Here is a 26364-nt window from a genome sequence, read left to right on the forward strand (position 1 = left end):
TACAGGGATTCGTATTCACTTTTGGCACATGGTGCTTCATTGTCTTTAAGCTGTTTGTAAAGTTGTGTACTGATGCACAGTTTTCTCCTCATTCTGAGTTTCAGTATCTCAAGTAATGATATCTTCCATCCATCCAGTATGTCGATACAGTGTTAGATGCCTACTTTCATGAATTCTCGAATTGTGAGGATACACTCTGTAATCTAGTAATGTATCCTAGTCATCGTGATGACTGTTGACATAGTGGCTCCGTTTCATGCTGTGAACCCGTTGACTTGCGCCATTTGCCTGTAGGTGTAACAGACTTGTTCTTAATTTATGAATTTGTAGCAAACGACAAAATTGCTTTATCAGTTCCGACATGAAGCCAGTAGCTTGATTTGTAATCAATATCTCTGGAATTTTTGATCTTGAATAAGCAGTTGTAATCATGGCTTGAATACATAATGGTTCCCTGCTGGCATCTGCACAGATGGACATTAAAAGTCCAAACTGATCATATAAAATGGTTTCCTTGCTTCTGGTAATCTCTACAGTGAAATACACCAATTTTTATTCGGCATGCTGTGTGCGTGGCACACAGCTCTTCATATACTACTCTACTCCTGCTTATGTGTTCTCCACCAATATCGTTAGACTACACATCATTTTGTTTCACTGCTGCAATGCCCTGCTAATGTGTGATCATGTGCTTGCTGTAATACTTCATTTAACATTACAACAATATGAGGTCTGAATTTTGTTTGTATATGTACCATTCCATCATTCACAGTGAACTTTAGTTATTGTTGTAAATAGTTTGATATCTTCATCAGCAGCTTGCATTCTCTGCCACTCTGCAGCAGTGTAACCTAATCATTGCATTGCAAGTGTAACCTAATCATTGCGTTGCACAAACTTTCCAACTCAAGTCATCACATATCCATGTGACTTGTCATGTCAACAAAATACCAAACACATTAACCTGATCAATGGATATTTCAAACCTGATAGGCATTATATCACTGAATGATCCAGTATGACTTTAAACTTCCTCCGCTATATATAAACATGGAAAATAAGTTATGCGATAAGTGAAACCCAGCATCTTTTTCTCCATTATAAAGTAGTTCTTTTCTGCTCTATTCAGTTGCTGTGAGGCATGTGCAGCTGAATGTTCTGCCCAGCCACTTCCTGACTCAATAGCGTTTGATCGTCTTTGACCTATCCTCTGGTGCTACCTGTAACTGCTGATAACTACTCTGCAGATCCATAGTGTAAAAAATATGTGCATTTCCCCGGGCTAAGTTCAGATGTAATGTGTGCTGATGCATGCTAACGTGCGATCACATTTCAAGAGTGCTCAGATGATAAGCAGTAAGGCATGTTAGTCACTGCAGTTTCTCAGAGTCTGTTTCATTTCAGATATTTCTCAAGCAGTTGTTCAGGGGCAGAGCTACACTATGCACAAAAAAATTATGAAATCACTTGTACATGGAATAATTCACCAAGTATGCAATGTTATCTGGATGGAATTAAAAGTGATTGTGATGCTAACATTAGATGAAGAAAAATGCATTAAAATATATCAAGGATTTCAACAGTGCACAATGTTTCCTCTTCGTTGCATCATATCTCTCAATGGTAAACATTTCAGAATGCAAAATGCAGAACATTCTTCTTCTAATTCATATAAACATTTTTTTCTCTAATCTTGTCGGTGGTAGGGGACTCTGTTACTTTAGCTGGGTAGGCATTCACACTTATGAAAAAGACAGCAACTCGGGAATTTTCAGTGATTCCATTCTATATGAAAAAATCCCATGAAAATCTTAGGACATACTGAAAAAAAGCTCCTTATAGAAAACCGTGAAGTGGCACTTCCTTGCATGATAGTAGGTGCTGATGGAAAAGTTAATGAGACTACGGCATAAAGCAGATGACTTATGAATGACCTATTATTTAACTATCAGCTAACTTTAGCATGTAGGTATGTTGAGTGTGCTTTCAGTATAGTGTGTGATAAATGGATAATACTACAACGCCCATTAGATATCAGTGTCGATTGCCCCGAACACATTGTAAAAGCAATTGCAGTACTTGACAACTATTTTGAAATGAGAGATGGATATAAACACGAAGACACCTTCGAAGGAAATCTCACAAGTGTAAATGCTACTCACAATGGACAACCCATTTTATCAGTGGATAACATTCTGGCTAATTTACCACCTATTTCGTTAATGAAGATAGATTTTAATATGCAGACTTTGTACAATATGAACAAAACTTTACTTGTTACCAATAAAGATTTTCTTTCTTGTATTTTTTTCCTTGCATTCGTTCCCTCAGAGAAGATCAAAATCAGTTCTTCCCAAGCTCATTGCCTCAGAATTTTGTTTTGATATGATTCTGATGCTATAATTGAAATTGCTGACTGTGTTTCTACTTCGTCAATCAGTAGCTTGATGTCATTGTTCTCACTTCATTTTTCACTCATTGTGACATTTGAAATGTCCAATAAACAAAAGTAACAGAAACGCACGCAAAATACATCTGCTCATAATGGAAACGTGTGGTCAAATGAACAGCACAATGGCGCTACGTATCTGTGTAACTGTGTACCGTTACATGTTGGTCTGCATCTAGAGGCTTTTTATGTTAACCCACATCAACCTATGCTCAAGTGATCAGTTGTAAGTTGAATGTTAAATGTCTAAATACACAATTTGAAAACGTGTCGGAGTTCCATCATTTGAACATAGCATATCCAGACTTTTGGTTATATTAGTTATTGGATAAGCACCTTTTACCGTTGCTTGTCAAGGTACTGATAGTCACAACAAAAATGATATGGCTTCATCCCAAGTGCACTTTTCTTTCAGGCGATCATCACTGGTGCTCCCCAGGGACTAGTTCTTTCCGCAGTAATACTGACTTCTAAATGTAAGTTAAATAATTCGTTACCAGATGGGAATCTATGCTCTCTCAATGGGATCACTGGCAAAGACTTACAAAAATTAAACAGTTCCTTGCATTCTAACAACAACTGCTCCATCACTGTTTTCTCTGCTCCTTCCAAGTGCACTATCTTCTCTTATAATGCAGTTAAACTGGCTAGTTGCTTAAGCTCAGGGTCCGATTTTACTCAGTTTAATTCACCTTCTTGAAAAATCTCCAAATTGGCGACCATCAATCCCATGGTCCCAGAATTATCTAGTTTGAAGGGCACTACCAGCTCACTTCCTAACTCCTGTATACACACAATACTCCTGTGTAAGAAACACCATGCTTTATCTAAGTCCCCATTTTCCTTCAGCAGCTCTGCTACACACGATATGATTACCATAAAACTAGTTCCTGTGCTCACCCATAGTAGTTTCCCTGTACCTTGCGGCATTTTGTCTTGTGAGCCAATACTAAGAGACCGTTTATGATGTTTAGGTGACCTGCTCCCCACATCCATTGTGTGCCTTGAGGCTGTTTGGTATTCTTGGCAGTAGAAGCTAAACGGAATGATGTACCATACAGATATTCTTTGCACTACTCTAACTTGACTTTAGTGTTATGTTTAAGCAAGAAATCTAACAGTAAGATAGCACAGTAACAAGTGCCCCTGTGAGGTGAAACTTCCACAAAAACTTGGGAATTTTTTGCACCAACTTGAAAACCCAACCCTGCTGAGCCCAGTGAATGCTTGTCATTTCCACCCTCTCCACTTAACATACATTTTAGCTTGGCATGGGCACCTTTGAATCCATGTCCAATAAAAACTTATGCTTCTGTCAATCCATTAAGCCATCTCAGCAAAATTCTGCCACTGCATGTTGTGCTTGTATTCAGTGGGATCACTGCACAATGGCTTCAGAGGCCTCTTTCTAATTTAATGGGGAGTTACTATTCTCATGCCCTGTTAGGATTTTGCCTGCAATCCCATTCCAGATGACCTCTTTGATACATTTCTTACAATGCAGTTCATTGTGTTCCTGCCATATTTGATCTGTTTGTCCACACTTATAACATTTAACATCGATGGTGCAAATTCCTTTTCTATCACTGTGTCTCTCTCTTTTAATGCCATTGCAGTCACTATGGCATCAGTTAAGTTCTTAGAGAACTCTTCCTGTACTTTCCTTGACACATTTGCTGGCAATCCTTGAAAAAATGTGTCCAGTACTCTCTGTTCTGCCTCTCGCTGAAGGACCCTGTTAATATCGTCGTGTCTGTCAAACTTGTATTTGTTGATATTTAGCTTTCTGATCCTGTCTGCAAAGTTTTCAGTATGCTCCCCTTGTTTTTGATAAACATTTTTTCTTCTCCGTCACTGCTCCCAGCATGCTCGCAGAAACTGAAATGTTGTTGCATTTCTTAACCCCTCACGATATGCTGACATGTCCTCTCCTGCCTTCCCTGAAAATGGAGTGTCTGGGATGGGTACGGACATACTGCATGAGGAGTGGTCCCTCTTATCCTCTCTCAATACATCCAACTGCTTGCACAGTTGCATATTGTTTCCCTACATTTGTACTTTCTCAGCCTCTGGTTTTCCCATTTCAAAGCCTGTGTCCACGTTAAAAGGAAAAATACCATAGGAAAGGAACCAACGCCAAAATCATAACTGCATTTTGCACCACTGAATACACCAGATTCCTGCAACTGAGTGCTAAGTATGGGAATTCCCTACATTCTCTGGTGTAACAGTTAATTTTGACTCGCTATGTTGGAATGCATTGCTCTGTGATGTCACTCATAGGTACTGGTTCTTCTGACATTAAAATATATTGGTCACATTGTGCTATGACTGCTATGCTGACAGCACTGTGAGCAGGATGGCAACTTCTGCCTCCAAAGTGGCATGTGCAGTGAGCTGTGAGATGGGATCTCCAATTCTGTGGCAAGCGCAGAGTCCAGGATACTTAGTTAACAATATCATTCTTTATTAATTGGTGTTTTCATATAGCAGGTCAGTTACTGCGCCCCTAGAGCTGGTCCTGTATAGTGGGCAGTGGGTGAGTACACTGAGGCAATGGAATGCTGTGACAGCACGACAGCAGCTGGCGATGGTAGTTGCTTGCTGATGCAAGTTGTATGTATGCTCCACAGCAAGCAAGTATAGACAGATGGACTGGTGTAAACTGCCCATAGCCAAAGTCGGCTGGCAGAGTTGAACCGAGGACTATCGGAGACTGGCAGGAGGATCAGGCGATAACATGTAATGAGTGACTTTGCCTTTGTGTATCTAGTTCGAAGCTCATAATTATCAGGGGTTTGCTGATGACTCATATTTAAGGAGCTTTGACTAGTTGATGGCACTGCTCGATGAGGCTGTAGCTGTGTAGCTGCAAATCTGCACTGTGATGCGGAGTTTGTGTTGGATGAATGAACAGTGCTGACAGAAATGCTGCTAACAGCGACGCTGGGGCCATATACACGGTGAATCACATAATACTTGCACTGAAGATATTGCGGAACTGGAAAGTACTATTGATGTGCAGTTTTCACAGAATGGATTGGTGGTCAGCAGCTTGTATTGTTAGCCAATCAAGAGCTTGTAATAATATTTAGAATGTGTATTTTTTGTGCTAACATACATTTTTTAAATGGAACAATGCCTGTTGACATCAACAAACTTAGGTAGGGTAAATTGGAATGTCAGTGGTGTTTGTTGTCGGACTCTAGTGCAAATCATTTATGAGATATCGTATTTTGAAAAGTTCCCACCCAGACACTTGTACAATAACTGTGATAGCATACACTGACAAAAATACAAGTACATACACTAGTTGTGTGTATTCAGACCAGTAATGAGACAATTGACCATCACAGGCTGTATTCAAAATGACCACTGGTAACGGCAATAAACAGATCCATTCTGGTATGGAACAATTGCTGCACAAGTGCTAGCTTTCCAGCAGAGATGTCGGAACAGGCTGTAGTAATATGTCATAGGATGTCACCCGGTGTAGTTGATATGTCCTTGTAGACAGACTCTTTCAGCTTTCCCCACAGAAAAAAAAACTACAGGTGTCGAATCTGCGGACTGGCCAACCATCATGTTGGTACCACAGGTTTCTCCTAGTCTGCAGAGGAATGCCTTCTGGCATCCGTGAAAGGTGGCCTGCTAGGAGGCTATGATTGTGTGCATACACTGTTCCGTCTGTGAAAAGCAGGCCTGTGAGCTAATGGTTCACCACCCCACACCATACGTTTACACTCCATGGACACTAATGTTTCATCTGATGAAGCCAGCGGGGATTGTAAACAGACCAGTAGTGCATTTTCAGTGTTTTGTCACTAAACAAGATATACGATACATCTCTAGAATCCTGTCTTAATGCAAATGTACAGGAGTTAACTTTCTTCTCATAATTGTTTGCATGCAGTTCTTGATGGGGAGATATGATAGGGATGGAACATAAATTGATGGAGAATGTGTAGGACACTTGCCTGACCCATGCCCCATCCTTGTGCAGTTGTACAGTAACTGATGTGCAGATCAACTGCAACAGCAGCAAGAACATTAATTTCCCCTCTTCTGTTGTCAGTCGTTTTCTTCTGTCATGTTGTCTAGGTGTTACACTACCACATTCTTGTAACACGTTAAAGAGGTTGACAAATAATTGCTGAGATGGTTGGTGTCTGTTGGGATATTTTGTCAAGTACTCCATACAAGAACAAACTGCATTCTTCCTACACTCTCTGTACACCATGAGCATATGTTGTACATTGGTAAATCCCATTGTCCACTCACGACTTACTTCTTGGACTGTCATGCACTAAGTGACTAGGAAGTTGTAATGCACTCAAGGAACATGGAAGCACACTGTAAGCAAACATAACACAATGTACCTATACAGTTTGACTGGTAGGTTGATGAAAGAACGGACTCAAAAAATTACAGAACACTATCCCTAACTTCAATTTGCTGCAGAATCCTCGAACGTATTCTCAGTCTTGAATATATTAAACGTTATTGAGACTGAGAAGTTTATGCCCACAAATTGGCATGGTTTTAGAAAGCATCGCTTGTGCGAAACTCAGCTTGCCCTTTTCCCACACGATATATTACAAACTGTGGATGAAGGGCGACAGGCTGATCCCATATTTCTAGATTTCCGAAAAGCATTTGACTTGGTGACCCATCACAGGCTGTTAACAAAGGTATGAGCAAATGGAAAAGTTCACAGATATGTGAGTGGCATGAAGACATCTTAAATAATAGAACCTAAATAATAGAAGCCAATATGTGGTCCTCGACAGTAAGTGTTCATCAGAGTATTGTCAGGAGTGCCTCAGGGAAGTGTGATAGGACAACTGCTGCACTCTATATACATAAATGATTTGGTGGATAGGACGGGCAGCAATCTGTGGTTGTTTGATGATGATGCTGTGGTATATGGTAAGGTGTCGAAGTTGAGTGACTATAAGAAGATGCAAGACAACTTAGACAAAATTTTCAGTTGGTGTGATGAATGGCAGCTAGCTCTAAATGTGGAAAAGTGAAAGTTAATGCAGATGAGTAGGAAGAACAAAACTGTAATGTTTGGATACATATTACTAGTGCTCTGCTTGACACAGTCAAGTTGTTTAAATATGTGGGCGTAACATTGCAAAGTGATATGAAATGGAACGAGCCTATGAGAACTGTGGTAGGGCAGGCGAATGGCTGACTTCAATTTATTGGGAGAATTTTGGGAAAGTGTGTTTCACCTGCAAAGGAGACCATGTATAGGATACTTGTGTGACCTGTTCTTAAGTACAGCTTGAGTGTTTGGGATCGGCACCAGGTCGGATTGAAGGAAGACATCAAAGCAATTAAGAGGTGGGCTGCTAGATTTGTTAGCAGTAGGTTTGAACACCACATAAGTATTATGGAGATGCTTCAGGAACTCAAATGAGAATCCCTGGAGGGAACTCGATGTTCTTTTTGAGAAACACTGTTGATAAAATTTAGAGAAACGGCATTTGAAGTTGACTGCCTCATGAGTATACTGCTGCCAATATACATTGTACGTAAGGGCCACGAAGATAAGATAAGACATTAGGCCTCATGTGGAAACATGTAGACAGTTGTTTCTCCCTCACTCTATTTGTGAGTGGAATAGGGAAAGTAGTGGTGCAGGGTACCCTCCGCTACGCACAGTACGGTGGGTTGTGGAATCCCTATGTATATGTAGATGTAGATGTAGAATGGCACAAACAAGTGTCAGTGTGTGGAAACTTTTCAAAATACAATATCTCATAAATGAGTTGCACTAGACTCCTGCAACAAACACCACCAACATTCTGATTTACCTTATTTTTAGTTTGTTAATGTCAATAGGCATTGATCCATTTAAAAAGTGTATGTTTGCACAAAAAATACACTTTATGAGTTTCATTACAAACTGTTTATTGGCTAACAGTGTGAGCCCCTGACCACCAGTCCATTCTGTGAAAACTGCACATCAATTGCACTTTCCGTTTCTGTAATATTTGTGGTCCAAGTTTTAGGTGATTCACCCTGTATACTTCCTCTGGCTGGGAGTTTTGTGGCAACCATCAGGCTCCCTTCACATAGCCAGCTGTGGAAGCATAGCCTTGTGCTATGGTATGTATAAGTACGATCTACCATACTGCAGAATGCTATGCCAGCATTGTTTTAGCACCCAGCTGGTGGCTGGTTTGTTGTGTAGCCCTTGGCTGGTTATGGCCACCTACCTGAACCTGATGTTACAACAGTATCTAGCCTCTCTTTGATTCTGTGCCACAATGTTTAGAGGTTCTAATTGGAGGACACAAATGGCTCTCCCATTTTTAATTGTTGAAGGTAGAGATTGTGTACAGTTCTATAATTTTTGGGCTTTCGTATACTTATTATATGTTAAGAAAATTCATTTCAGATACTTGCATTCTTTATTTCAAAGCTTTTATGTGTGAGAAAAGTTATGCCACTGTTTTGCCTAAAATTTAAACGTTATACTTGAGTTAATAGTCCCTAAACTTCAGGGATGACTGAGAAACACATGTCTAGGCCATGACTTTTAGACCATTATATGGTAGGACAAACTTATGCAGAAAATTATTTTCAGTGGAGCATGTGAATAAAATAATTACATGTCATTGGACTACATTGATGGACAAAAAATCATAACACCAAGAAGGAGTTGTGTGACATAAACAAAAGTTGTAACCACCACCATTTCCGACTTCAGTGATATCAAGCAAGAACTCATTGCAGGGCGTGGTGGAGGTCTGATGTGTTTTTTGGTGAAAGCTGATTCTGCCTTGATGCCAGTGATGGCAATGTGTTGGTTAGGAGGAGGCCAGTCCAGGGCTTGCAACCAAAGTTCCTGCGTGCTAGACACCCTGGACCTACACCTGACAGTAGCACACAATGCCATAGTGGACCCTATTGCAATTTCCAACACCTTGGGCCACCATTTTGTGGAGATTTCAATCTCCTCCCATTATCACCCTGTCTTCCTCCATCAGAAATGAGTGGAGGAGACTCGGGCGATACGCTTGTCTTAGAATCATGAGTGCTACAATGCCGCCTTTACTATGAGGGAGCTAGATCATACTCTCACTTCATCCAGATCGTCCACCCCAGTGCCAGATGCTGTTCACATTCAGATATTGCAGCACCTTTCTCTTATGGGCAAGCACTTTCTGCTTACACGCACAACCACATCTGGGCAGAGGGCATGTTTCCCAGATGTTGACATGAAGTCACTGTCATACCCATACCTAAGCCCGGTAAGGACAAACACCTTCCTTCTAGCTACCGCCTCATTTATCTCGCCAGCTTTGTTTGCAAGGTGGTGAAACATATGATTCATGCCTGGCTTCTATGGTGGCTTGTGTCTCGCATTTTACTAACCACAGCACTGTGTGGATATCGAGCACGCCGTGCTGTGGTTGACCATCTTGTCACTTTGTTCACCCATGTCATGAATGGTTTTCTGCAGAAACCTGAGACTGTGGCTGTGTTTTTCAAAAGTCTACAACACCTGCTGTAGGACCGGTATACTCCATACTCTCTACACAAGGGGCTTCCGTGGTTGTCTGCCCTGTTTCCATCAGGAATTTTTAAAAGACCAAGTTTTCAAGGTATGTGTGGGTTCTGCCTTGTCGGACACCTTTATCCAGGAAAACTGTGTGCCTCAGAATACCATCCTAAGCACCGTAGTCTTTGCTATCGCCATTAACCCTATAATGGCCTGTCTTGTGCCGGGCATCTCCGGCTCCCTTATCATTGATGATTTTGTCATCTATTGCAGTTCTCCACATGTGTCTCATTGAGTGGCATCTTCAACAATGTCTCGTTCGCCTTTAACCATGAAGCATCAACAATGGCTTTTATTTTTCTATTGACAAAACCATTTGTATGATTTTCTGGCAGCACAATTGGTTTCTTCCACCACATTTACATCTTGTGTCTACTGCTCTTCTGTTCGTTGAAGAAACGAATTTCCTGGGGCTCATGCTCAATAGGAAACTTTCTTGGTCCTCCCACATGTCTTACCTGGAGGCCCACTTAGTGTGGTCTCTCGGTGTCCTACATGTCCTCAATGGTACTTGTTGGGATGCAGATCGAATCACCCTCCTCCGTTTGTACTGGTCCCTCGTCCATTCAAAATCATATCATGCATGTTTCGTTCATTCATTTGCACATCCATCCCTCTTGTGCCGTCTCAATACTATCCACCATTGTTGCATCCATTGGGCTACTGGCGCCTTATACACTAGCCTGGTTGAGATTCTGCATGTAGAAGTTGCTGAACTGCTGCTGTCCTAACATTGCGACTTTCTCCTCTGCAGATATGTATGCCATTTGTCTGCCATGCATGGCCACCTATTCTTTGCATCCTTCTTCGATGACTCCCTAGATCACCAGTATGGTACGCGTCCGTCTTCTCTGTTACCTCCTGTTGGCTCTTGCTCCGGCAACTTAACTACACGCTACCTGCAATTTTCCCAGTGGGCGGGAACCCTTCACCAACTTGGCTTCATGCAGCAGCCTATGTTCACCTTGGCCTTCGTTTGCTTCCTAAGGGAACTCCTGCAGCCTCACTCTATCGCCTTCAGTTCCATGACCTTCACATGAACACATGAAACTTCACGATAGTATCTTCGTGTACACTGATGGCTCTCGGACTGACCATAATGTCGGGTGTGCCTTTGTCATTGCACCGACGTTTTTCGGTATTGGCTTTCAGAACACTGCTCAGTATTGACAGCAGAGCTTTCTGCCCTGTATCAGGCCATGCAGTACATCCCGCAACTCAGGCTTTTCAATTGTGTCATCTGTTCAGCCTATCTCAGCGCCCTTCAAAGCCTCTGCGTGCTGTACGCCGTCTGTCCCTTAGTGCAACAGGTGCAGGAAAGCTGCCACTTCTCACTCTTGATGAAGTCACTGTTAAATTTTGTGGGTTCCTGGTCATATCGCTCTGACAGGAAACGGTGCTGCTGACACTGCTGCCAAGGCTGCAGTCCTCTTACCTCAGCCCGCTAGTTTTTATCTTCCCTCTGATGATCTCTGTGTTGCCATCTGTCAGCAGGTGGTGTCACTTTGGCAACACTACTCATCCTTCCCTCATGGGAACAAGCTCTGGGTTATTAAGCCTCTCCCAGTGTCTTGGACAACCTCCTGTGGGCTCTCTTGCCATGAGGAGATTATTTTAACTAGTTGCATATTGGGCACTGTGTTTTTAGCCATCGCCATTTGTTAAGTGGTGCTCTCCCACCACTTTGTGCTCATTGTGCTCAACTTTTGACTTTCTGCCATTTCCTGACGGAATGTCTTTTTTAACTGCTTACATTCCCATTTGTGTTTGCCGTCTTGAGTTATTGTCCGTTTTAGCAAATGACAAGTGGGCTGTCGACCGCATTTTACTTTTTATTTGTCCTAGCAATCTGATGAAGACCTTTTAATTTTTGCTTCTGGACCTTCGTTTCTCTACGGCATATTTTATAGACCTTTCTCCATTCCCCTATTTTTAGCTATCTTCTCTTCTGTCCATTGGGATTGACATGTAGCTGTTTTGGATGCCTCTCTTTGTCTCCGTGTTCTATAATTTTGACATGAGCACATATGACCCGAGTTGTTTTTGGGCCCTAAAACAAAAAAAGAAATCAAAACAAATAATCTTAGTATTGTTGGTAATATGTAAATACTGATATAACATAGACTCATAATAACTGATGATTAGGACTGTGACTTCTTGTCAACATATGAACATTAATTTGAGTTTAAATCAAAGAAGCCCGCAGCTCATGGTCGTGCGGTAGCATTCTCGCTTCCCATGCCCGGGTTCCTGGGTTCGATTCCCGGCGGGGTCAGGGATTTTCTCTGCCTCGTGATGGCTGGGTGTTGTGTGATGTCCTTAGGTTAGTTAGGTTTAAGTAGTTCTAAGTTCTAGGGGACTGATGACCATAGATGTTAAGTCCCATAGTGCTCAGAGCCATTTTTTTAAATCAAAGAAGCAATTCATGTATGTTTCCTCCCTCCATTTCCTCCCTCTCCCTCCATCCATCCTCCATCCATCCCCCATCCTCCCCATCTGCCACCTCCTCTCCCCCCCCCCCCCCCCCCCCTCTCTCTCTCTCTCTCTCTCTCTCTCTCTCTCTCTCTCTCTCTATCTGAACATTAACTTCCCTTCTTAGCCTCCTGCCCTGCCCTCCTACAAACACTGCCTCTCTTTTCTACCATTGCCCTTCCCTCGTAGTATCAACATAGAAGCATATAAAGGTATGTGCCTAAGGGCAGCCGAGCCAGTCCAGGAAGGACGTCAGTGAGTGTTAGCTGTTCTGTACCAATTTCCAGATGCTTTTAAATCTGGAGTGGAGAAAAGACATACTAAATCGCCCCATCATAAAACAATGTATCAACCCTGGGGCTCATTCATTAATTAACCAGCGCTCATGTAGGGTGTAGCGAGCTGGACAATGGGTGAACAGGGAAGAAGTGGAGAAGATGCTGCAAGATATCATTGAGCTTTCAGAGAATACTTGGTCCTCTCCTGTGGTCCTTTTGAAGGAGGAACATGGTACATGGCATTTCTGCAACTACTACCAACTGCTAAACAAAATCATGAAAAAATATGTCTACTAATTGCCACTCACTGACGATATCCTAGACCACTGGAAAGAAGCAAAATATTTCTCAACTACGAACATGCAGACAGGCAGGTGGCAAATCAGAGTCGATGACTCTGACTGGGAAAATACTGCCTGCCCTCATAACACTTAATGGTTTCTGTGAGCTCAAGGTTATGCAGCCTGGACTAGGTAAAGTTCCATCCAACCTCAAAATATGGTGAATAACCCGCTTCAACATCTGAAATTTATGCTGTGTTTTTGCTATCTGGATGACATGCATTTGACCTGACAGTTGTGTTCAGACTGGCAAGCCTCAGTCTAAATCTGAAAGTGTGCATCTTCACTGCCCAAGAAATAAAAATATTGTGTCACCTAGTGTATAGTGATGGAGTTTGTCCTAATCCAGGGAAATTTGAGCAGTTACACTTTCCACTAATTGGCAGATTTATGATGTGGGAAGTTTTCTCGGAATGTACCCTTCCTACTTTCGTAAAGGACTTCTGTAATAATACACATCCCTAGCAAGAACTACTACAGGGAGTCAGCAAATTATCCTGAAATGATGTGCCAGAAAGGTAGCTCTGTGTCCTTAAGAGGGTCCTAATACCTTCTCTAGTCTTAGCAGTGTATGACAAGAATGCTGAGACAGAACTTCATATCGACGATAGGGGTTATGAGATAGTTGCATTTCTAGTACAAATTAGGAAAGTGCTGAAAATATGATATGCTATGCTTCCAGCCTTCTACGAGTTCTGGCCATATTTCTTTGACAAACCATTAATGATTGTGACAGACCCCTATTGTCTGTGGCGGCTGACTTGTCTGAAAGATATGTTGGGTCAACTGGTGAGATAGCAGTGAGGTGTCAGGTGAACATCACAATGGTATACAAAATCAAATACAAACACAAGGGTGCTGACTGCCTTTCAATGTATCCTTTGGCAGAACACAGCTGTGTGTATGAAATCTCAGTCGTTGCTATAGTAAATGATGTTACTGCTGACCAAAGGGAAGAGCAACACTGTTGAAATCTGTAGTAGCCTTGAAGAATGAGGAACTGACCAGAGGAGAATTCCAGTTAATAAATGTAACATTGCTTGAGAAGAACTATGAGCCAGTGGAACAGAAACAGTGGCAGACGCAGGTATCAGTGTCACCAAAGCTGTACCATGTGCTGAAGCTCTGGAAATTTCCTTGTAGAAGACATAATTTTGAATCAATGGGCAGGCCTTCTGATGATCTTTGATAGTGGAAAAGTTTTCTAGTTGACACTAGTGTCAGGTAATTTCATGTTGCGACATCAACCACAGGATTAAAACTGCCTACCACACAGCTGGATGGCCTCACAGAATGCTTTAATATGACATTGAGAAATATGCTCTTGATGTACAATGACCTTAAACACAGAGTGGGATACAATACTGCCCATTGTGACATGAGTATACAACACAGCAAAGCAAGACACAGGATTCACACAGTTTTTTTTTTTCTGCACCATGTTGTGAGGCGTAACGACAATGGATTCACTGTTTCCATTTCAGTTGAACGATACTCAAACTGACTAAGTGAAACACATTACCAGGACTGAAGAAGCAAGACAGCAAACTAGTACAAATCATGGGCATCTCAGAGAAGACCAAGAGCACTGTAACACCAAGCACTGTCCCATAAGCTACAGCCTGGAAATCTTTGTATAGATTTTTAAGCCTGTGAAGAAAGTGGGACTATCAGAAAAGTTATTAAAGTGTTTATTTGAGCTGTGGTATATCTTTCATGGCTTGTCAGACATCACGTAAGAAGTTGAGAATTATGATGCTTCATCAAGAAGACAAAAGCTTAGACACATCACTCTTGCCCTACTACAGTCCTTAGGCACAAATTGACAATGGGGACTTACAGCTCAAGTAAACTGAGCACCTGCTCGGCAATAGTGAAACTTCGGTGCAAGGAGCCCATACCCAACGCTCAGCTTAGTGAAAGGGATGTGACAACATGACCAGAACACTAGGGCCCACCTGTGCTGCCATACAGAGAATCATTGAAGAGATCTAGATCCAAGGTGCCGTAGTCGGCTCTAACAAGAACTTCTGAAACAGTGGGTCGTTGTCCTCCAGACACAGAGCAGTATCATGAACTGTGGTGTATTCACTGTGGCATAGCAGTTAGCATCAGTGGATGCCGTGCCTCAGGTCACCAGTTCAAACCTGACTACTAGCAGTTATTTGTTATTCAGTATTTATTGTTTGTGGAGGGTTTTCGAAATTTCTTATGTTTGTAGCAGCACTCTCCATCCAAGAGTTCTGTTCTGCTCTGGCAGTACATTGATGTTTGTAATAAATATGCTATCAGTGCTAAGTGCTGTACTTCATTGATGGCCCTGCTTTCTGATTTGGACTTGAGTGTGCTGACAACATGACAGCGTGATTGATAACTTGAGTCAAGTGAAAGAGTTCCTCCCTAAAACAGTTCAGAATGGGTGCCAAATTTGCTAGTTGTGTATTCGTATGTTGCGATTGATGCTACTTCTCATAGAGAAGTATTAGTCAATTTTTGTCACATTCTGCATGTGATGTGAAACACAAATGAAGTTAACCAGATGTTCAAAAAGTGCTTCCCTGGAAGATGGTTGCACTTGAAAAGTAGATGACACTTCAATGGTAAACTTATGAATTTTTTTTGTAGTCCCCAATTTAGATCACAAGTGTTATTTAATAACACTTTGATGAATATACTGAAACACAGAGTAAATGATGCATAGTTCACAAAGATATCTAAAAACAAAGATGATGTGACTTACCAACCGAAAGCGCTGGCACGTCGATAGACACACAAACAAACACAAACATACACACAAAATTCAAGCTTTCGCAACAAACTGTTGCCTCATCAGGAAAGAGGGAAGGAGAGGGAAAGGCGAAAGGAAGTGGGTTTTAAGGGAGAGGGTAAGGAGTCATTCCAATCCCGGGAGCGGAAAGACTTACCTTAGGGGGAAAAAAGGACGGGTATACACTCGCGCGCACACACACACATATCCATCCACACATATACAGACACAAGCAGACATATTTAAAGACAAAGAGTTGGAGCAGAACTCTTTGTCTTTAAATATGTCTGCTTGTGTTTGTATATATGTGTGTGTGTGTGTGTGTGTGTGTGTGTGTGTGTGTGTGTGTGCGCGCGCGCGAGAGTGTATACCCGTCCTTTTTTCCCCCTAAGGTAAGTCTTTCCGCTCCCAGGATTGGAATGACTCCTTACCCTCTCCCTTAAAACCCACTTCCTTTCGTCTTTCCCTCTCCTTCCCTCTTTCCTGATGAGGCAACAGTTTGTTGCGAAAGCTTGAATTTTGTTTGTATGTTTCTGTTTGTTTGTGTGTCTATCTACGTGCCAGCGCTTTCGTTTGGTAAGTCACATCATCTTTGTTTTTAGATATATTTTTCCCATGTGGAATGTTTCCCTCTATTAATTCATAGTTCACAAAGAGTTACTTATACTGTGAATTTTCCAGGGCTGCAAAGGGATTGGCAGAAAAGGTTGTGTTTCGTGGCCGCCAAGGTCCCCAGACTTTACTGCTTTAGATTTTTGCATGTGGGGATAGTTGGAAGGTGAAAATAAACACAAGAGATGAGTTGATCATTTGGATTATAAGTTGTGTTGCCTTCATAGAAGAATGCCAAGATGAAATCAGAAGAGCTACAAGTGGTGTTGCCAAAAGAATTTGAGAGTTCATTCAAGTCAGAGGTGGAGTGTATGAGAACTTACTTTGAACTTAATCATTTGCTTTAGCTTAAGACCTTCTGTGAGTATGTGTCTGAGTTGCATTCTAAGAACTGTATATCTGTAGCCAATAAAAATTAGGCAGATGTTACATCAGATGTTTTATTCAAATTAGTCAATATTACCACTCCATAAAATATTTACTATTACCCATGAAACACATACATATACACACACACACACACACACACACACACACACACACACACTTGTAACAAAAGTGCAATAAAATAGTGGACTTCTTATAAAGTAAGTAGTCTCATCCATACTAGATTTAAAGGATGCAAGCAACTGTACATCACAGACCACAAGTTCATCTCTTCACATTCTGAAGAATTAGGTTGTGTCCAGACTAAATGAAGATCCAAACACATGTGGGATATATATTGCATTCTGTTTGAGAGAATGAGGGGCCCTTTGGTCAGCCCTCAATCTTTGTCAGTACCTTCAGCTTGATGGAAACGTAAGTGGGGGGGGGGGGGCGCAAATAAAAATTTATCATTTTACAGTAAGCCTTAAACAGCTTAAGGGGCTCCGGAAAGGCTCAAAATCATGAAAAGTTCAATTTTTACTTTTTTGCATTTTCTGATAGATATATAATTTATTCAATTCCGAAGACTACAACTATTATTAATTTTTTTTTGAAATGTGTTCTACATGGGCGTGACCCACTGTGGCGCTGTTAAACTGCTGTCAAATGGTGTTATTATTAACGTCCGTGTTCATCAGGTACATTTTAGTGATGTGAGATAAAGTATGTGTTGTGGCTAACCTGTGATGGTTCAATATATATCGCTGGTGTGATTGTCGATTGTTTCATGTTTATTTACTCTGTCGTTATCTCGAAAATATTCATAATTAATTCTGTTTCTTGAGTCTCTGTTTTGTTGAAGTATAATAATGAGTAAAAGTAAAGTTATTAGAAATCCTCTGAAGGCTTTTAAAAAAAGGAGAAATGTTGGAAAGCCAAAGGTATGTGTTATTACTGTAAACAATGAAGACGATAACCAAGTGAGTGAACCTAACCTCTCAAGTACACCTGCCCATAGCAGTCAAAGTGGGAAAGAAAATACTTCACAGAAGAAGCTTGGTTCAATGAGTGAAAACTATGAATGTTATATGGGCGAATCGGATGTGAATGAAATATTTGATGTGTCGGTTCTCAAAGGAATTTTTTCAAACTGTGTAAGATGTATTCATTGTAGTGAATTTGGTCTGGAACTCTCCATAATAAAGCACGTAGGACTTGCTAGTGAAATACAACTGAAATGTGATAAGTGTTCATACAGTGTTGCAGTAACTGCAACTGAAGAAAATGGTAGCAAAATCTACGAACACAACATTAGATTTGTTTATTCCTTGCATTCAGTTGGTAATGGTGCTACTGCAGGTGCAATTTTCTGTGGCATCATGAATCTTCCAAATCCCCCAACCAAGTTTACGACCTATAATAAATTAATAGGGTCTAAAGTAGAAGATGTCTGTATAGAATCTATGAAGAACGCTGTGGAAGAGGCACTAATGGAAAAAATGGTAACAGAGATTTGACTGCAGCGTTCGATGGTACCTGGCATAAACGGGGACACACATTTCTTCATGGTGTAGTATCTGCCACCAGTATGTATACAGGGAAAGTTTTAGATGTAGCAGTAATATCAAAGTATTGTAGATGTCCACAAAAATATAAAGGTACACTTGAAAATAATTGGAAAGCTAACTATAGTGGCAGCAGTGGAGGAATGGAAGTGGCTGGTGTTGCCAGTATATTCCAGCGTTCTGAGGCGTGTGATAAAGTGCGATATGTTAATTACCTTGGTGACGGTGATTCTAAAAGTTTCAAACATGTTCAAGGACTGAAGCCCTATGGTGATGATGATGTAGTGCAGAAATTTGAGTGTATTGGACATGTACAGAAGCGAATGGGAACAAGACTTCAGCGACTGAAAGCTTCGTAAAAAAAACAAAAACTCAGTGATGGTAAAGGGTTGGATGGGAAGGGAAGGTTAACTGACAGTGTAATTGACAAAATACAGAACTATTATGGAATGGCTATTAGGCAAAATACACAAAGTGTCGACAAAATGAAGAAGGCTGTTTGGGCTCTTTTTTTTCATACTTCTTCAACCGATGAAAATCCCCAACATAGCTTGTGTCCCAAAGAAGAAGACAGTTAGTGTAAATATAACAAAGGATTGCTAACTGGTGAAGTGTACACTCATAAGCATAGTCTGCCTCATGCAATAATGGAGGTGATAAAACCTATTTTCAGAGACTTAGCAGCACCTGAACTGTTGAAAAAGTGTACTCACGGAAAAACTCAAAACCCCAATGAAAGTGTAAATAATGTTATATGGTCGAGAATCCCCAAGACTGTATTTGTTGGAATAGAAACACTTCACTTTGGTGTGTATGATGCTGTTGCGACTTTCAATGATGGCAACATTGTAAGGTGCAAGGTATGTAGAAATATGGGAATGAAGATAGGTTCTAACATGGTACGAGCGATGCTTGCTTTAGACAAGGAACGCCTTCAGGCTGCAGACAGGGCTGTAAAGAGTCTAGAAATACAAGCAAGAGTAAACAGGAGGAGGAACAAGAGGAAGCTGGAGGAGGAGTTTGCAGAGGATGAAGATAATCCATCCTATGGACCTGGAATGCACTAAAAAGTTAATCTAATCTTTGTCGCTCGATTCCCAAAACTTTTATTTTCTCATACTAATTACATGTTTTCTAAGGATCTTCCAAACATATTTGTTTCAAACTTTCAGTAAATGTTACACAGTACCTTCTGCATAATTTAACTCAGCCTTTTTCCAAAAAACTGTATATTTTTGAATATATAAATAAAAAATTGCAAAAAATGTTGTGAATTTTCATTACAATTGAAAAAAAATCATCTTTAATAACTGAACTAAAATTTTGTAAAATCCCTGTGTTAAGTTGTAGCCCATATTTCTATAAATAATCTGTAAAAAGTTCAACTTCCTACCTCAAATACTTTGTGAGGAAAGATGTAATTTATAAGCGTTATTTTAACATTGCAAGTATAGGGCGTTCCGGAGCCCCTTAAGGGTACATTTGGGTTAACGCTTATTTCCAGCACAGCATAGTTGTTCTAATGGGCACCACAAAAATGAATTTATTAAATTAAGATGACATTTTTCACTTGGGATGTAACAAAGAAGAGGTCATGCTGAAAACAGCTTAATTGGAAAAATACGACTTTCATTTAACAGGGTTGTTCCTTGTATTTGTGTACCACTTCCTGACTGCAGTGTTAAATCCTAACATAAAGGGTGTTTGATCCTTCTGTGCCCATTTATGAATGGGTTTTTATTCTGACAAATGATCTAACCTGTTTTTAATGCTTGTAATATACAGGGTGAACCTGATAATCACCAACAAACTTTAAGAGGTGGTAGTAGTAGTATGGAACAAAACAAGATAACAAATTGTAAATATGGGCCCTGAAATCATAGACGTTAAGAGCTATTAGCAGTTGTCCCTCTTCACTACTGTGAAACACATCTCTTCTAATGAACAAGTGCTCATAGCTCTTAAGGTTTACATTTTAGAGCCCTAATTTATTGAATACTTTTTCTAGTTTTGGCCCATACTATCACCTCTGAAAGCTCATCGGTGGAGTTCTGGTTCACCCTCTAGATATCACACAATTCCACAATTTTAATGGAGTATTGTTAGTATTCCTCGGAGATATTTCTGAGACAAGGCCATGACCAGCAGTTTCCTCCACCTAATAAGGAGGCAGCTATAAATTGAAATAGGAAATCTTCCTGCTATTTTACCTGATGACAAAGTTTTGTGTGGACTCCAGCATAAGTCATAAATCAAATATTTTAATGTGTGTTACACAGTGTCTGTCTCATCTGTTTCTATGTAATGATCTCCATTTTTGTGGTACAAATTTTTGAACAGGATGACTTCACAGTCACAGTCTCTCTCTCTCTCTCTCTCTCTGTCTCTCTCTCTGTCTCTCTCTCTCTCTCTCTCTCTCTCTCTCTCTCTCTCTCTCTCTCTCTTTGTGTGTGTGTGTGTGTGTGTGTGTGTGTGTGTGTGTGTGTGTGTGTGTGTGTGTGTTAGACATTGACTTTGGGAATTAGGTTACTGTTGCAAATTTCTGTGTACTGGAGTAAGAGGTATAATTTTTTATTGCATAGATGCTAAATGGCCTCTGTAGTGCTGGTTCAAGACTATCAGAGGCTCTTGGGGGCATGGTACGAGACACAAATTCTCCATCATATGCCATTGCAGTCCAGTGTCACTCTGCATGGGAAGAATTAGTGAAGGCAACTGCAGCTGCCACTTCAGCAGTAAAAAGTCAGGTTACTACGACTTTGCAGGACGTCAATAATCAAGATAGCACTGAAAGTAGTCAGGTAACAGTTGCCCACAAACTACAATGGCATATTTGTGTATTTTAGTTTATCTTAAAAATGCTGTTTTCTTTTTTCTTTTTTTTTTACTGTTTTCTTGCAGTTTTGTGGTGTGCTCAGTAAGGAAATGTGTGACATAGTATTAATTACATTATTAATTAATCTTCTCAAGAAACTAAATGCTAGAAGAAATGTGATAATTCAAAGCTTCAGCAAATATATTAGTTTATTTTTTGTATATGTAATTGTACTCTATGATAGAGGCTTCCTGTAAAGACAATTCGTTAACTAAGGGCAACAAGTTTAAAATAAATAAATATATACATGTTTTGTGTACTTCTTGTTTCTATGCCTTTTATTACAGTATTATATAATTCACAGAAATCTGCTCAGGGGCAAAGCTACAAATCCTTTAAATGTAACTATTTGATGATGCACAGAAAAAATGTGAGCTGTTGAAATTTCTTGAACGGTGATATTTAGTTTACTATTCGCCCACTTTATAATTTGTGTGTATTAACAAACAACCTTGAGAGACTGACAAATTTCCAATTTTATCATTTGCAACATGGAAATGAATGCTCTGTACACCACTTGTTTTCTAAATTGCTTCTGGTAATGATTATCATTCTCTGTTGGAGATAAGATTGAAGCAGAATTTACAACTGCTAGAATGCATATGATTAACTGTAGTGGCTAGAGGTATTGTAATTTAATATTATTAAAATCTGTGAAGGCCATTCAATTTGGTCCCCAGTGTAGTAATTAGAGTTGTAATTGCTGTACCTGCTATTTAAAATACTTTCCTAATCATTTCAGGTGTATTTAAGTACAGCCAACTAGAAACAATATGACCATCAACACACTGATGTTAACATCTGTGCTCTTAATTATCATGTCACATGTGCTAAATGAGTTATTGGCCAGTCACTGTATCCTGTTCACCCTATCATTTGTGTCTGTCTGTCTCAGTCTCTTAGTACAGTCACTTATTAGACTATTCATTTATGTTGAACAGGTGGTTTGTGGCAGCCTCATGACATTTGTGAAGCTGCAGCAGCAGTTCTGTGCTTCGTGTAGCGAATTCTTGAGCTCTGTGCCAACGTGCAGCTGTAGCTCCTCCCATGACCCTGACTGTGGCATCGGTGTACTACAGCAGAGTCTGGCACGTATGTATGCCCCAGTGCCACCGTGGCCACAACGCAGATGGTCAGAGGCTGCAGCTACCGACCTTGGGGGAGAGGGGGATGCAACTGCTCCTCGCCGCTGGTCTGTCCCATGCCCACCCCAGCGGGGAGCTGCCAAACTTGGAGTTCCTTCACAGGACCGAAGCCGATCTGCTACTCCAGGTACTTGCATGTACTAGCTTTTTCATTGGAACTCATGTCTGATTTTGTAGTTTTTAAAAATTGATAATTCTGTGCAGAATGTTCATTATCATCTGCTGCATCTGTTTACTTATCCAGTAAAAATAATAATAAGCCACCAAACTTGAAGTTTGGTTTGAGCACCACAATCGTTTAGCAGACATGGTCCTCCTGTAGGTGCTACACTCTTGCTTTCTTCCATTATGTGGTATCATTCACCCTTCCATTTGTAGGCCACACAAAATTAATGTAATATCTCAGTTATGATATAGTTTGATATTTTTATCATACACAAAGAAATTTTGACATTGAAACGAGGTACAAGTAACAGGAAATTCCTGACTTACTAGGCATTGAATCAGGACCTTCTCAAAATAATCTCGTTCAGATCTCCAGTCTGCCATGAAAGATATGACGAAAGTTCAAGCAAATTGTGTACTATTTTGTTCACGGAGCTTACATTTCTGAGAGATATCAGTGTAGTGGTATTTGGTCAAGATTTACACAATTTGAATCCTAATGGGGGAAGGAACGTGCATCTCCAGTATTTGACCACACGGGGAAGAGAGGTGGCTTCATAACCAGACTGTAAACTGAAGTCCTCAGTTAAATTCCAAACTTCTCAGCATGATTTGGTAAGTGAGAGCAGAAAAAGTTTGAAGCTCCTGTGCTGTTGTAGGGAAGAAGACTTGTGTGGTGCCACTAGTCTTCTCCTTCTCTCTTCCTATTACACCATACTCATATATAACAACAGAAATTCAAAACCACACTGCAGGAACTTTTATCATGGTCATCATACAATCCTGATGTGCATTTGACACTCCATAACAGTTTAGATGTTGCTAATCACCTTCACTAAGACCTTTCCCATGGTCACAGTGGGATTAGTACTTTGTGCCACTGCTTATTTACTGCACAGGGAGCTGTATGACATACTTTGAAAGCTACAAAAATATTTTTTCACTCACAGTTAACATCAGTCACATCAAATTTTAGTTGTTAATATATGCTAGAAGTTAGCTATGAAAAAAGGTAATAATAATTCCTCATGTATATGTCTGGTCGGAAGAAAAAAGTGTTTTTTTTTTCCCTGAATGTAAAATAGTATAGATGGAGCAACGAAGTTGTGGATGAGATATGGGTGAATCAAAAAGTATGGTGACATTAAATGTTCATCTAATAGATAACTTTTCTCAAAGAACACAGCAGTAATTTATTGGAGCGATGTTATCCTGTGTTACTGGAAAATTAATACGAGAAAATTCCAAAATAACTATGAAACAGTGCCCTGTGCCATCAGGAGGTGACATTTCAGGTCCTGCTGGCAGCTCCAATTAAAAACCATCTGAAGTTTGGAACTGTTTATTCTTTCCTTGGGGAGGAAGCTAGAAGCATAACAATATGTCAGTAAAAGATGTGATTGAAACTGAAGAAGCTGAAGCATATTTCTGGTTTTTGTGAATCTTGTATCAATAATATCTCTTCTAGGGACACAGTGTTATTGAAGGCACTTACATTATGGATGATGGAGAGGTTTTCCTGTTTCAGGGGTGGAGGGTAGGAGGGGTGTAAGGTTGTCTGTGGAATAAGACATAATAAATATATTTAAAAAATGGATGGATGCACCTTAGTACAAGCTGGAACAGTGTACAGTAAATATGAGGAGGATTTGAAATGTGCAATGGGAATTTCAGAACTTCAGGAGACTAGGTGGGAGAGGTAAACAAACAAAAATTTTCACTGTTCTACTCATGAGAATATACAGTTTGGTTTCTAGTGTCCAGGTCTATGCCCAAGCCTGTTGTACACTTTCAGAGTCAGAGAAAAATTTCATGATGTTACATCTGTCAATTTATATGCCCCTGTAGAAATGCTAGATGAAGAACACCCGAAGAAGGAATAGATGAGGCCAAACAAAGTAGCAACTTCCCCTACAAAGACATATGTGCATCTACAAAAGATAATGTTATGCATCTGGCAAAACAGCAACAGTGTGGTGTACTATGACTTGCTTATCTGAGGTGTAACTGTCACTGCTGAAATTTATTGTCAGTAATTGAGACATCTTGCAGATGCAGTCCAAGAACAACCACCAGGAAGACTGCCTGAAGTGATGCTACTCCACGATAATGTCCACCTGTATTCTGTTAGACTGACAAAAAACACTATACAGCAGTTGGGTTCGGATGTCACCCACCTTATTCACCGGATCTTGCACCCTCAGATTTTCGCCTGTTGTGCTCTCTATCAAATTAGTTTCAAAGAACTTCAACTTTGGATGAAAATGTGCTCTGAATGTGGTTTGATGAGTTCTTCACCTCAAAACCATTTGATTTCTGCAGCCATGGATTCAAAATGTTACTCCAGCATTGGCAAACTGTTTTAAGTAGTGAAGGAGAATATATTATTGATGACTAGAGTCTCTCTTATGTGTGTCTGCTGTGTTTATTAAACTAGTGGGAAAGCGGTAAGCTTATGCACCAACCAAATTTGCATGACCTTTACTTTAGTTGGAGAGGTAGGCCAAGTTAGCTGATCTATTAACAGAAAATATAGGAGGGGGATGGACCCCACCATACAAAGGCAAATTTCTGTGTATATGGGGACCAGGTGAGACACCAACATCAGGACAAATACAGACAGACAGCATTAAAGGAAATTAAACAGACAGAGACTCCCAGTTCATCTCGTAATAATAAACGGAAAAGTGAAATCAACTTGCTTCATCAGAAAATTAGGAGGTAAAAATTAAAGTAAATGAGTTGTCAATTTTTTTTGGAAGATCTTAGTAGTTGGAAGTAAATTGATGTCATTTGTGTGTCTCAGCACCATACAGCCATAGGGATAGAAAATCTTAGTGTACGTGGTTATAAGTTAGCTGCATATTCATGTAGAGTCAGTAAGGATAAGGCGGAGTTGTCACATTCATAAAATAGAATATAAATATGAAAATTTAGAAATGTGTGAATACTGCATATATCAGGATGTATAAGACATGTGCTTGTGAGTTGCTACTGGGAAATGTAATATTTAGTATTCTTATAATATACAGGTCTTCAGTGGGCAATTGGAAATTTTTGTGAAACACTTTTGATTAATTATTGTATTCTCTGTCAAAGAGGAGGAAGGGGTTATTAATTTGTGATGTTTTTAATGCATATTTCTTGAAGGAACCCGACAGGAAAAGTGAGGTGCTTTTAGCTGTTTATAATTTGGTTTGATCACAGACTTCCATACCCAAATTGCTCAAGATAGTCGTACCCTTATAGGTAATCTATTCATCCAACAAGCAGTAGTTAAAGACACGCATGCCTATCCAGCGGTAAACAGATTTGTCAGATCTCAGTGCACAGTTAGCCACATTATATACCGTAACTTAGTTCCACGTACAGTTCAGAAACACTCTTAAAAAACAGATCTATGCCAGCTGTCTGACATCTCTACTCACAGAATATACTGGCAAGATCCCCTCCATGTGATTCAAATTGACCTGCAGTCTCTCCTAAAAAGCTCAGGCCCCTCACAAGGACTTACACCTCTATCCAGTGAACTTCTTACCCCACCCAAACCACATCCCCCCACCACCACACCTTTTACCTTCTTCCTAAGATCCACAATCCCAATAATCCTGGCTGTCCTTTAGCTGCTGACTTCGATGCACCCACTGAATTTATATCTACCCGTGCCTGTCCCACTCCCACCTTACACCTTTCTTGTCACTGTTTTGCCATCTCCCTCTATACCAACATCCCTCATGTACATGGTCT

At 40.3% G+C, this 26364-nt stretch overlaps 1 protein-coding gene and 1 long non-coding RNA gene across 6 annotated transcripts in view; both read left to right on the plus strand.

The window, feature by feature from the left end:
* LOC124612996 overlaps window positions 1–26364 on the plus strand; it is a 246760-nt gene that overhangs the window by 63577 nt on the left and 156819 nt on the right. For all 4 annotated transcript variants that reach the window (XR_006979589.1, XM_047141547.1, XM_047141546.1 and 1 more), the window contains 2 exons: window positions 21015–21233; window positions 22249–22579. Coding sequence is in view for 3 of the 4 variants with exons in the window: in XM_047141547.1 (XP_046997503.1) it covers window positions 21015–21233; window positions 22249–22579 (550 nt within the window). In the remaining variant the exon portion in view is untranslated. The remainder of the gene's footprint in view (window positions 1–21014; window positions 21234–22248; window positions 22580–26364) is intronic.
* LOC124612998 lies at window positions 1417–16927 on the plus strand. 2 transcript variants are annotated; one of them, XR_006979590.1, is made up of 2 exons: window positions 1417–1623; window positions 16568–16927. It is a non-coding gene; the product is annotated as an uncharacterized LOC124612998 (long non-coding RNA). The 2 variants fall into 2 exon arrangements; XR_006979591.1 differs by lacking the exon at window positions 1417–1623 and adding an exon at window positions 2863–2925.

The sequence above is a fragment of the Schistocerca americana genome, chromosome 4 (genome assembly GCF_021461395.2).
Source record: "Schistocerca americana isolate TAMUIC-IGC-003095 chromosome 4, iqSchAmer2.1, whole genome shotgun sequence".
Lineage (NCBI taxonomy): Eukaryota > Metazoa > Arthropoda > Insecta > Orthoptera > Acrididae > Schistocerca > Schistocerca americana.